General features: G+C 47.2%; 1 protein-coding gene across 2 annotated transcripts; it reads right to left on the bottom strand.

The window, feature by feature from the left end:
* Positions 1–5,026: 5,026 nt before the first annotated feature.
* Positions 5,027–7,830, bottom strand: Gm3409 (predicted gene 3409). 2 transcript variants are annotated; one of them, NM_001243113.1, is made up of 5 exons: positions 7,647–7,806; positions 7,261–7,463; positions 6,675–6,722; positions 5,837–6,030; positions 5,027–5,575 (listed from the first exon to the last, which is right to left on the bottom strand). In NM_001243113.1, exons 1-5 carry the CDS (start codon positions 7,776–7,778, stop codon positions 5,205–5,207), a joined length of 948 nt encoding a protein of 315 aa, NP_001230042.1. In that variant the 5' UTR covers positions 7,779–7,806; the 3' UTR covers positions 5,027–5,204. The 2 variants fall into 2 exon arrangements, with proteins under 2 accessions (NP_001230042.1, XP_006504843.1); XM_006504780.2 differs by having other exon boundaries at positions 5,072–5,587; positions 7,647–7,830.
* Positions 7,831–13,132: the final 5,302 nt, after the last annotated feature.

The following is a 13,132-nucleotide window of genomic DNA, read 5'->3' as shown; positions in this document are numbered from 1 at the left end:
TCTAAAATACTAAACAAAGGCCTTAACTCAGCGGAAGGAATCTTTAAAAAAGGTCTGAGCCAATTAATATCTCCCAACAGCTTTTGAAAATCATTTAAGGTATGGAGGTGATCTCTTCTTATCTCTACCTTTTGGGGCACAATCTTATCTGGGGACACCACAGAGCCCAAGAATTGTCCTGTATCAGAAATTTGGACCTTTTCTGTGGCTATCTGTAAACCCCACTGACTTAAAGTTTTAAGTAGAAAAGGATATGCCTTTTGTAGCATGGTAAGGTCTTTATGGCACAGGAGGATGTCATCCATGTAAAGGAGCAAAATTAAAGAGGGGAATTGTTCCCTCACTGGCAAAAGAGCTTCTTGCACATAAAGTTGGCACATTGTAGGACTATTGGACATTCCCTGTTCTTGATGTCCTAACCCTTTTCCTTCTTTATAACCCATCTTTGCCATGATATTTTTTGCTTTAGCTGAATACCCTCCCAATGGGGCGTTTTCATTGGACAAAATAAGGCCCAAATGCTGCATAATATCCCTTCCCCAGAGGTTAACCGGGAGTGGGAGCACATAAGGTATGAATTTCCCTTGCTGTCCTTCAGAGGATTCCCACGTCAAGGCAATGGAGCTTATAGTGGGACATGATTGATATCCTAGGCCCTGTAATGAATGAGATGACTCTGTGGTGGGCCATGCTTTGGGCCACCAATGTGTAGAAATTATACTTTTATCTGCTCCGGTATCAAGGATGCCTTCAAACTCTTTTCCGTTGATCTTAAGGCGGAGCTTAGGTCTATCATTTAAAGATACAACCAAATAGGCAGAATCATTTCCTGAGGAGCCCATCTTCTTTATCTCAGGTCCTGCAGATTTTTCCCTGGTATTATCAGGGAGGAGCAGCAGCTGAGCTATCCTATCTCCTTTACTAATAGAAAAAACGCCTTTAGGGCTTGAGCACAGGACCTGTATTTCAGGGAAATGTTGACAATCCATAACTCCAGGGTGGACTACTAAGCCCTGTAAGGTGAGTGAACCCCGGCCGAGAATAAGGCCCATGGTTCCCGGGGGCAAGGATGGTATAGGTTCCACTGGCACCGGCTGAATACTCATTTGAGGCATTAATAGGAAGTCGGAGGCGGCACGCAGGTCCACCCTTGTGGGTCTTCCTGGGTCGCCTCTCTGACTGCTTCCTGGGTCCTGACAAACCGGTTCCCATATCTTTGAGGGCCCTGGGACCGAGGGCCCGATGACCCGTTTTTTGGCACATCAGTTGATTGACTATCAGGTGGGGGAAGGACTCTGCCCTTTATATCCCTCACAGAGCGACACTGGTCAGCTCTATGATAACCCTTGCCACACTTAGAGCAAAGAGTGAGAGTCCCTCCCTGTTTATCTGGAGCTCTGCAATCTTTCTTAAAATGCCCAGGCTTTCCGCAGTTAAAACATGTCCTCTGATTATTTCTGCCCATGGAGCGGTTTTGGGATTGAAGGATGGCAGCCGCTAAACCTGCATTGCTGAGAGGTCCCCCAAGCTCTCGACAGACCCTGAGCCAGTCTTGTAAGCCTTTGTTCTTTCTTGGGGCTATGGCCGCTCGGCACTCCTTTGTGGCTTGCTCATAGATGAGCTGTTCTATCAGAGGCGCAGCTTGCTCTGACTCTCCAAAAATACGCTCTGCTGCCTCTGTCATTCTGGCCACAAAATCTGAGAAGGATTCCTGAGGTCCCTGGATTATCTTTGTTAATTGACCAGTGGTTTCACCTGCTCGGGAGAGCGCCTTCCAGGCCCTAATAGCCGTGGAAGAAATCTGGGCATAAGCTCCCCAATGGTAGTTTGTTTGATCAGCAGAATAAGCTCCCTGACCCGTTAACAAGTCAAAAGTCCAATCTCTCTGCTCTGGAGTCAAAGCAGCTGCGTTTGCTCGGGCCTGCGCTTGTGCAGTTTCATGCCAAAGAGCTCTCCATTCCATATATTTGCCCATACTAGGGAGAGCGGCTTTTACAACCGTTTGCCAGTCGGCAGGAGTTAGTGCCATGCCGGCAAGCCTGTCTAACTGCACCAAGGTAAAATTAGCATTGGTTCCATATTTACGGACCGACTCGGCGAGTTCTTTAATTTGTAAGTATTCTACCGGAGCGTGGACACGCCCACCCTCGGCTCCTTCAAAGACCGGAAATGCCTGTTGTATTTTCCTTTGTTCCTCTCTGGGAATGAATGAGTCTGCGCACTGCCTCTCTGCGCACTGCCTCTCTGCGCAGGGCTGACGCACTACGCAGGGCGGGGACTCCGCATAGGGCGGACCTTGAAGCCGACTGCCCTGAGGCCAATCAGCAAACTGGCCTTCGCCAGCCGCTTTTGGCTTCCTTAACTGATTAGCTAGCACTTTACCTGGCTGGTACCCTTTTTTCTCATAATGAGCTGCTTCTTCCTCCCAGTCTGTTTCTTCAGAGGAGAATTCTTCATCTGATTCAGAGCTACCAAGAGCTGGCTCCCCGAGCCCATCCAGCGATGAGCACAGGCTCCTTTTCCTAGAGACCTCCGCTAATTGATCTTTCTTCTTTTCCCTTTTTCCTCTTTTTCTTCTAATCTCTCTCCAGGTATTCCTACCTAACCTTAACTTTTCCTCGGGTTCAAGACCCTTGGAAAGGCCTGTATACTTATTTTGTGTACCATATTTTCTCTTTGCTCCTACTCTCTCTCCCCGCTTTACTTCTGATAGATTGCCCTGAATTTCATCCAGAATCCGCCCTATCTTAATCACCTGATAACATGTGAAAAGGAACAAAAGGGCTTCTAACACTAGAAAAAATTCAAGGCCAAACATAACTTGTAAAGCCATTTTCCACTTTACTTCTGATAGACTGTCTTGAATTTCCTTAGAAAGTTCAAGACCAGGCTTACCTCGTAAAGCTATACTCACTGGTACTCTCGTTCCCCAGCTGAAAAGTTCTGAATTCATACAGTTGAATCCTTCTTAACAGTCTGCTTTACGGGAACCTTTATTACCGCGACCCGCAGTTCTGGTTCTGGAATGAGGGATCTTCCTTGCGCCAGTCCCGAGTTTTTTCTCGTCCCGGAATTCGGCACCAATTGTTATTAACGCGTTCTCACGACCGGCCAGGAAAGACGCAACAAACCAGAATCTTCTGCGGCAAAGCTTTATTGCTTACATCTTCAGGAGCCAGAGTGCAAGAAGCAAGAGAGAGAGAAAACGAAACCCCGTCCCTTTTTTAGGAGAGTTATATTTCGCCTAGGACGTGTCACTCCCTGATTGGCTGCAGCCCATCGGCCGAGTTGACGTCACGGGGAAGGCAGAGCACATGGAGTAGAGAACCACCCTCGGCATATGTGCAGTTTATTTGTTTACCACTTAGAACACAGCTGTCAGCGCCATCTTGTAACGGCGAATGTGGGTGCGGCTCCCAACAATTGTTTATGTGGATGCTGGGGATCTGAACTCAGGTCCCTACACTTTTTCAACAGGTGCCATATTGACATCCACCTCCATATTGTGAAATGTGGGGTTTTGTGCATCCCTCAGACCTGCATAGGGACACTCACATAAGAATTCCCTGCCATCCACAGTAATTACATGGAAGGTGCAGCTGATTCCTATGCCACCAATATGAAATAGTAGCGTGTTTTAATCTGTGACCCTAACGGGTCTGCACCTGTCGACTTTCCTTGTTTTTTTTTTTTTAAACCTCCATGCTATAATATCTGTTGTATGACATAACCATTTTCCACACGTTTTTAAATATTTCTGGCGAGGACATCAAACACTGTGGAAAGCAGAAGAGAAGGCCATAACAGAGTCTATGCCTGTGCAGATGGCCGTGCCTGCTGATTTTCATGCACAACATTCTCACCTGCTGGCCTTCCTGTGCATGACCACTGTGGAACTTAGTGGCAAGTTCATTTCAAATTCATCTGTAGGAGTGTTTCCTTTGTTGGATTTGCTTGCTGGCTCTAATAATATTCCCTGAGATTCTCTACACACATTGATAATGGCCTAGGTCACCTTTCCTCGTGTGATGATGACAGCTAGACCACCTGCCACTATCACTTCTAGCTACAGCTCTTTCTCAGCTCTCTATGCTAGAGAGGCATCCATTGTTCACCCAGGAAGCCTGACTCCAACCTGCAGCCCTGGGTCTCCAGTACTCAGAGCCACTAGAAATCCCAACTCTGGGACTAGAAGAAATGTACAGCTAGATTCTTGCTGAGAAAAGGACTAGACTGGAATATATAAAAATTTCCTGAGCCAAATACCTAAGTAGACAGTGATGTGGTATGTGTGGGTCCTTCATCATCAGAGCTCATGTGAGCAGCCCTACTCCATGGAAGGGTCAAATACACCACTCAGTGTCCTCTAAACAGTAGATGGCATCTCACATGCCCAGGATGCAGATTGAGTGAGCAGTTTTTGGTGATGACTTCTGGGTTTGTCTAATGAAGGATTCCCTAGACATAGTGAACAGTGAGACTACATGAAACCCACTCCCCACAGATGAAATGTGTAAAATTTCCATGGACTCAGCCTTGTCATTTTTTGATCACCCCTAGAATTGTGGGGGAGCCTGGCAATTCGTTGTGATAACCACCTGTTTAAACAAGGTGCAGTGTGTACACACAGCTTTGGACCCAGGGATGGAGAGAATGGTGAGCACCATTATAGTTAGGCTGACCTTATCCTTGACTGCATGCTTCCCCTGTCATTGTGACAGAAGAGAAGCCCAGAGAGTAGAGACCTCTGTCCAGGAGCCCAGATATGGGGCTCTGTGTCCCTAATTGTTAGGGGCACTTGCTGAGCCCAGGAACGCCACGCCACAGTCACACAGTTTAGTCACATAGTTTATATGGTTCACCGCTGCAGGTATTTGCCCACTTTCTGCCACACCAGCTGCTTGCTTTCCCTGCTTCCTGTGAGGGTCCCATTTCTGGGATCAACCTGTTTGACTCAAATATTTGGTGCAGTCCTTGGGTAAAACATAAGTAGATTGTACCACTGAAGAAAATAACGATATCTTTTAAGACGAACAAATAATTATTTTTATTAATATTCAAACATAATTAAAAACACAAAAATGAAAACAACAATATGAAAAACAAAGAATCCAACAAAGCTATAAGATATTGTCTCTAAAAACATGAGATAAGCTTAGGTGGGGAACCTCAGCTGGGTAGAACTCTGCAGACCATTCTCCTAACTATATGTCAACCTCAGGCAGAGGGATGACGAAATCTGGTGTACCTAACTGCACAGTGTAAGACACAAATAACTGCCTGGCAGGTGAAACATCTGCAGCAACATCTGCAGCCTCATCTGCAGCCACACCTGTCGCCTCATCTGCAGTAACATCTACAGGTGAGAGTGTACCATCTGATGTGGGCACAGCTTGATGTAAAGACGGAGGCAGCTCTATTGTGGCTTTTGGTTCAGAGGGATCCAGAACTGCTCCTTTCACAAGCTCAGGATCCTCTCGGGGTTGCTTGTCTCCCTGTGGCTCTGTCTCAGAAGCTGGCCTCAGAGCCAGAGTCTCCTGCCTCCCAGAGGCATCCTGCTCTGAGGGCTCTGGAGCTGTGGCAAAATCTAAAAGTAGAAGAAGACATGCTTTTAGTGGAGACAGCCTAGGATGGGGTGATCTTCCCCAAGATGCCTTGATGGCCACACAAGGCCTTTTCATGACAGAAGATCCCTAGTCCTCTCCTCACAGTGGATCATCTTCCCTGACTGAAGTCCAACCCTGGCTTCAGGCCAAAGCTCTGGAGAATACCCTGCTGGAATCCATCACCGAAACAACCTCCTACCTTGCCAGGCCCCCAATCCAGACCTCCTCACCTTGCTCAATCTGTAGCTCTATTGCCTCCTGATCTTCCAGCAGGGAGAGCAGCTCCCTGGCTCTATCTACATCTGAGGAAGGCACATTGTGCTTCACATAGTCAATGAACTGCCTCACAACAGCCAGGTCTGGGGACTCATAAAAATCCTGGGGGTATTTCTTAAACCAGCCGAACAGAAACCTGAATATGGCTCTGGGGGAAGAGAAGGTTGGAGGGAAGTTGAGTCAGAAGCCTGGCCTTGCTTCTCAAGAGAAGCCTTGGGCCCCATCAGAAGAGGTAATGCCTGCCAGCCTGTCTGCAGATGAGCATAGTGGTCAGGAGGGTGTGGCTGTGTGCAAAGGATTCCAGACACTCTCTGTCCCTTGCAGAACAGATGGGGTAACTGGACTGTAGTGAGGATAGAGTCTCCCAGGGCCCTTCAGCTTCCATCCTTCCCTCTGCTCCTCAGAGCCAAGGAGCCCATTGGAGACCTCCAATTTTCTCCACCTGCAGGTGAAATCTCAGCTACCATCCCTCTAATGGGAATCCCCAAAGGAGGGCACCTGACAAGTGCTTAGTCCACAGCAATCGCCCTACCCCACTCCCTGTACAGATAGGCCACTACCTCCCACTTGCCCACTACACCACTCTAAAGATAAGTCTTTACCTCCCCCCAACCCAAACTCCACAGATGGGCCCTTACCTCCCTCTTTCCCAACCTCATCTTACCACACAAGTTGACCCTTACCTCCAGCTTATTCCAACTCTACAGATGGGCTCTTATCTCTGTCTGACCCCACCCACCACCGCATTGCACCCATGGGCTCTTACCTCTCTTTCACCTGAAGCCCACTCACCTCTTAGTTTGCTGGTCCTTTATACAGTCAGGCCGGAAGGATGCATACCTGTGGCATTCCATGAGGGTGTCACCCTAAAGACTTGTGTCCCCAACCTACTAATAGATCTAGAGTGAGCTACTTGAGTCTGAAGACTGCAGAGAGGAAACACAGATGCTGGGGTCTCTCTGCACAGTTCTGATTTCTGTGCTGAAGTCAATGGGTCTTCAAAGATCTTCACACAAAGGGTAGAAGCCTACATGTTCCCTGCCAGGGCTTTTGGTTGATATCCGGCTTCCTGGGCCTTCCCACCCCAGGACCCTTGTTTGGTTCCATTAATCCCATATAGGTCAGATGGGGCCTAGAACCTTTTATACAAATGAGTAAAGAGCTCTTTCCAAATCAAAAAGGGTGGTGTTTCACACTCCCTGGGGCCAGTGAAAGACACAAACTAGAGTCTCCCAACCCTGGATGAGGCCATGCCACTTTGCAGGTTTAGACCCAAGACCAACACTGCCAGGGTGCAATCGCCCTTGTTCTATGGGAGCACAGGGTCCCTGAGAAGAGCAGAACTCTCCTAACTCCTATGTTGGATGCAGCCACTCACGTTCTCATCAGCAGGTCCAGCACCTCCCAAGTGCTGGCATACGTTCGGTAGACGCCAAGAAATATGGTGATACAGATGTGGTCACGTTTCTGAATAGCAGCTGGAATGTAGTGGATCATTTGTACCACGTATTCTTGGCTGTCATAGTTGAACTGGGGGCGCTTGGGCAGAGAGTCTGGCTCCTGTTCATTTTGAGAACAGACCTAGGAAGGCAGGAGGGTCTAAGTGAGGAAACTCTGAGAGACATCAGCTACCCATTACCATAGAGTGATCAGTAAGCATCAAGAATGCTCCTCAGTGTCTCACAGGAGCACACACCCAGGCAGGGACCTCGGGGGAGCACGGGGACTAACAACGACTTTCTTGCTAAGGCTGGCCTGTGTTACCTTGGGCTCACTGTGGGAAGCATGCCTGAAGTGTATCAGAGGGCGAATCAAACGTCTCCAAAAGCGAACAAGGAAACCGCTCTTGGCTTTTTTGTGGCCGGAGCCTCTGGAACCCTGGAAACAGGAGAACATCTTGTTCCCTCTAGGACTTCCAGACAAGTAAGTCAGGTAAGGCTACTGCTGGCCTCTGGTTACATGGTAACCAGCATTCTGAGTTCCATCTGGACTGTTAAGTAAGTAATGTCACTTCCTGAGGTCCTCCAGGCAGAGCCCCTCCTCATATGTTCTCTCTAATGGTTACCAGTACTGACCCTTGCTGTCCCTCTCTCTTCCATGTGTACAATGGGACACAGTGGCATCCATAAGCTCAGGCCTCTACACTGTCCTGGGAAGCCTGGCTTCAGGGAGACCCTCAGTTGTGAGAAAGCAGGCAGAAGCTTCCCAAACCATCCCCTCTGTACCAGAAGGATCCCAGGAAGAAACAATTTCCTCTTGGGGTCTTATCTCTGTCCTGACCTGCTCCCTGCAGATCATTCTAGCATGGGTTTCCTAGTATGTCATCCTGTGTATATGATCACACGTTCCCTAGACCTGGCAAACCTCCTGATAGAGTTGCCTGAGGAAAAGGCAAACATAGGCACTTGTGCCATTCACACACATGTACACAAAAGCATATGCATACATACACACCTAAACACACATACACACAAGCCCAGGCCCGGGGTCACAGAGAGCATGCATTTACACGTGGCCAGGAGCATGTCACTGTAGAGAGGCCCCTCCTAGGTGAGCATTAGGGTTATTATGGAGGTGAGTGTGGGTATAACAAACTTTAGCAAAGTGTATGTGATCACCTTTAATTGTGCCTTTCCCTTAGGGGAGTGCTCGGGGCTCCTCTGCTTTTCCATGTGTTCTAGTGTTTTCCCATTTGGGCTTCCACCGGCCTCAGTGTGCTTCTTCTGTGTTCCCCAGACGATGGCTGACTGGGTTCTGGTTTGCAGAGTGTCCCATGCTGCTCACTATAGCATTCCCTACCCTGAGGAAAAACTATGCACAAACATTAAGACTTTGGAAAAGTTTCCATATCGTACTTCTTTAATGAGTACTATAAAATAAATTCATAGGTCCATTTTTATTGTTGAAGAAAAGTGGGAAACATAATGTCCATGCAAAAACAGATGAAGGGGGAAGGAAAAAAGAGAGGTGCTTGTGGTTCCTAGATTTTAAGAAGTATCAAAAAACTCATATGGGTATACACAGCATGAATCTCTCTTGGGAAGGACACAGGATCAATGGAGTTCCATGGGGGTAGAAGGATGGATGGGAGGCCTGCCAAATGCAAATAAGTATTTATATGACAATGGCCTCCTGTCCCACATTACCATACACATGAACTTTTACATAGTTGAAAATGTTTTGTTTCTTTGAAAAAGTCTTATCCTTTTACGTGGATGAGTGCATGTGTTTCTACGACTGCATGTGTGCTGTGTGCATGGAAGCCAGAAGAGTGCACTGGATCTCCTGTCCCCTGGTTCTGCATGGTTGTGAGCCACCTTGTGGGTACAGGGAAATGAACCCAGGTTCTCTGCAAGAGCAGCCAGTGCCCTAAACAGCTGAGCCATCACTCAGGTCCATTTTGGCTTTTTGTTGGTCAGAGTAGCCCATTGTAAAGCACAATGGTGTCCAGTGCTTCCCAGTAGAAAGTTTCCAGCTGGGTTGTAGGACACAACCTGGTAGTGAGTATCATTAATTTCTGATCCCTTAATTAAATTACTATACCAAAACCATTAAATGTTAGCCACCTAGGGTAATAGCCACACCCATTCGAGCTACAACTGTGCAATTTACATGACAGTTCAATGGAGATTGGTGGAACTCTATCCCAGGACACAGAGGGGCTATCCACCATATAAGGTCTCAAGGGCCCAAAGTCTTCCTAATTCGGGCCTGTCAAGGGATGCTCTGCTGTCTCGCCACTGGGCCAGCTTTGGTCTGGCTTCCCCACAGCAGGGTGGTGGAGACCTACTGAAGGCCTCTAAGAGCCTGGCCTTAGAAGGCATTGATGTAGCGGGACACTAACAAAAGACCAACAGCCTCAACATGAGGGAAGCACCATGCACCTGCTCATGGACAGCAGAAAGTTCTAGAAGAAATGATCTTGTCAAGCCTACTCTGGTTATACTAATAGAACCTGAAGTACTTTCTCTGGAGAACATTTTTATCAACTGAGGTTTGCTAAACTGTGCTCCCGAGAAATTGCACAAATTCTCTCCCACTGATAATGAAAGGAGGAATATGTACCTTTAACAACATGTTAATTGACATGAGTAGGTAGGGTGCCCCAAACCTCTTCCAGAGGAGATGATGCTGCATCATGTAGCCACTAGAGGGCGGTGGTTGTCCATTGAGCACAAGGAGAACCTCCTGGACCTGTGTGCTGGCATCTCAGTGACATTTCAGATAGAGATGGGAGTGGGGGTGGCTACTGCAGTGATCTCAACAGAGCAGAATTGGGGGCAGGAGCTTCATTCCTATCCCGGGTCCCCTTGATAGGCTGTGAAAAAACCACCAGATAGTTTAGCTTTCCAGTTTTGTGATTCTCTTCAGAACAAGGGGCCACCATCTGTGAAAGGTGCCCCATCCCACCTCCTGCAGAAGCATGGGCCAAGTCAGCCAAACCAACTGACAGAGTCCTTTTCTGGGGCAGAGGCTGTAGAGGGTAATTAATGGGAGTTCTTCAGAGGCTCATTTCCAGACAGCTTTAGCTTTACCTAGAAATGCTAGGAAAAAGTTTGTCCCATGTTCAAGGACACCCAAGTCCCTTGTATATTCTGGGTGGGCCTGGATGTCACCACTTTCCAAACTGTGTTGACATAGAGACCATGTTCACTTACACAGTGTGGGACTGTGACAGCAGCTCCATCTTGTCTGGCTCCTCCTCTTTGCCCAGGGGAGCCTGGGTGAGCATCCCAGGGACTGTGTAGGGGCTGCTCTGAACCAGGACGCCACCAGCCAAATATGCTTGTGTCCTGACACCCCAGCTCCTCAAAGTTCAGCTCCCGTCCCTCTGATATCCACCTGAGGGTATATAGGCAAGCAAGCCTTTAAGGGTTGTTAGTGTCATAGCCTGAGTCCTGGCAGCCAGACAACACAGATTTTGGCCACCCATTTCCCATGGACCTGTTAGACAGAAGGGATAAGTAGTGAAAGCCTGGATACTGTGATGAGTGCCTTTTGCCCAGGACTCAGGAAGCTGACACAGTTGGATACCTGTGAGTTTTACACAATGAAATCTGGGAATGTCAGGCTACATAAGGGAAAGGCTCTCTCAAGATCTAGCTAAAACAAACAAGCAAACAAAAAGTAACAGAGAAAGGAGATATAATTCAAGTCATCACACTGGAAAGAGGAACAAATAATGGGGTGCAAAGCCACCCCACCCCAACTTAGGGTCCTCGAATGAGTGTTCCTTTGCAATAGAAAGCAAGAAGTGTGCAAAACTAAGCAGCCCTCATTGATGGGATGTTGGGCTCACACTGAGCAACCCAGCCTCTGCACCTGTGAATTGTGTGAGGTGATCTGAGCAGTGACCAGAACTCTGTGAGGCTTTTGTGGTAGCCAAGTTTCTCCTACTGCCAGTGCCAGGCTTCATCCTCAGCCCTCTGTCTGCAGAAAATTCCAGAAGTGATTCCAATTGTTTCAGGTGTGTTTGCTTCTCTTTCCTGGTATCTGACAGAAGGGGTGCAGTGTCTTCACATTTTCCAGGTCAGTTATATTTCCCCAGTCTTTCTTTGTACAGCTAATTGAATGAAGATGCCCATGTCCACAACTAACAATGTAAATGGAATAGAAGTGGGAGATAGGGCTAGTGTAAAATTAATTAATTTTAATATAAACCTAGGTAAAAAAATTAATCAGGCAGCTGCGTTTCTTTACCATCTGTAGTCCCCAACACCTCTTTGGTCTTAGACGCTGCTTTGGGATTTCAATGGAGACTGAGGACCAGCAACTCTGTAGGAATTGCCTCACACTTCAGCACTAAATAGCGATGACTGAAACAAACAGTCTTTGGACTATGCAGCCACCAAATCCTTGGTCTGTCCATAAAAAGACAGCCATTGTTAGGCTAGCTGGACCACGACCTGTGAACCCCATAATAGACCTCTTCAATAAATGTTTATGCTTTTGACAGTGTGTGTGTGCGCGCACGTGTGCGTGTTCATGTGCGTGTGTGTGTGTGTGTGATGTGTTTTCCACTCTAGTAGTTCTGTTTCTTAGAGAGGCCGGAGGAAGACAGGGGTCATTGTCTACATATATGTCTATGCAATAAGTGCAGGCAGTGTCCAAAGGGGCCAGAAGAGGGCATCAGTTCCCCTGTGCAATTAGAATTAACAGGTGGTTATAAGTCATAGTGTGGATGCTAATTATGAAAGCAAGGTCCTCCACAAGAACTGCCAGTGTTTTGAATCATCAAGCCATCTCTCCAGCCCATCTTTATGTTTCACAATATTTTTGTAGAGTTCATTTAGTGTGGTGGTTTGAGTGATGATGGCCCCCATAGGCTCCTATACTTAAATTAACAAAGTGGTTTATAAGCCATAGTGTTGATGCTAATTATGAAAGCAAGGTCCTCCACAAGAACTGCCAGTGTTTTTAATCATCAAGCCATCTCTCCAGCCCATCTTTATGTTTCACAATATTTTTTTAGAGTTCAGTTAGTGTGGTGGTTTGAGTGATGATGGCCCCCATAGGCTCCTATACTTAAATGACTTGGTCCCTCGTTGGTGAAACGGTTTTGGAAAGGATAAAGAGATGTCTCTTTGTTGGAGCAAGGGTGTCAATGAGAGTAAATTTTGAGGTCTCACAGGTCCATGCTAGGAACATCAAACTCTCTCCCTCCCTGACATCTCCTTATGGATCAGATGTAGCTTTCAGCCCCTGATCCTGCACCTTGCCTGCCTACCTGCTGCCCAATGTTGTGGTCGAGGATTCACCCCATTAAACTGTAAGCAGCCCCCACCTAAATGCTTTCTTTTATAAATTGTCCTGATCATGGTGTTTCTTCACAGCAATTAAAAAAAATTGCCTAGGGCTGATTTACTAAAACCTTGTAAGGAAAGAACAGAATCGCTGTGTACACTGTCTCCACCCTGCACATTGCACTGTCCAGCGATCTGGAGAAGGCCTTCCTAGGTAACATGGCAATGGCTGACACAGATGCAATATTTACACAAAGACGTCTGTGATGTTGGGTTCCACTCTTGCTGCTGTGCATCTGTGCTCCTCAACATATATCCCTTACACAGCACAGTTATCTCTCTCTCTCTCTCTCTCTCTCTCTCTCTCTCTCTCTCTCTCTTTCTCTCCCTACATCTCTCTCTCTCTCTCTCTATTTCTTTCTTTCTTTTTTTCTTTTTCATTGTCAAAAAGTATCCTGTAAACGAATTCTACCATTCCAATGAGCTCCTCTGTGCTATCCATCTTGT

Source organism: Mus musculus, chromosome 5 (assembly GCF_000001635.26).
Source record: "Mus musculus strain C57BL/6J chromosome 5, GRCm38.p6 C57BL/6J".
In the NCBI taxonomy this organism is placed as follows: Eukaryota; Metazoa; Chordata; class Mammalia; order Rodentia; family Muridae; genus Mus; species Mus musculus.
Note: the sequence above shows the minus strand (reverse complement) of the source record. Positions and strands in the feature narration are given on the sequence as shown.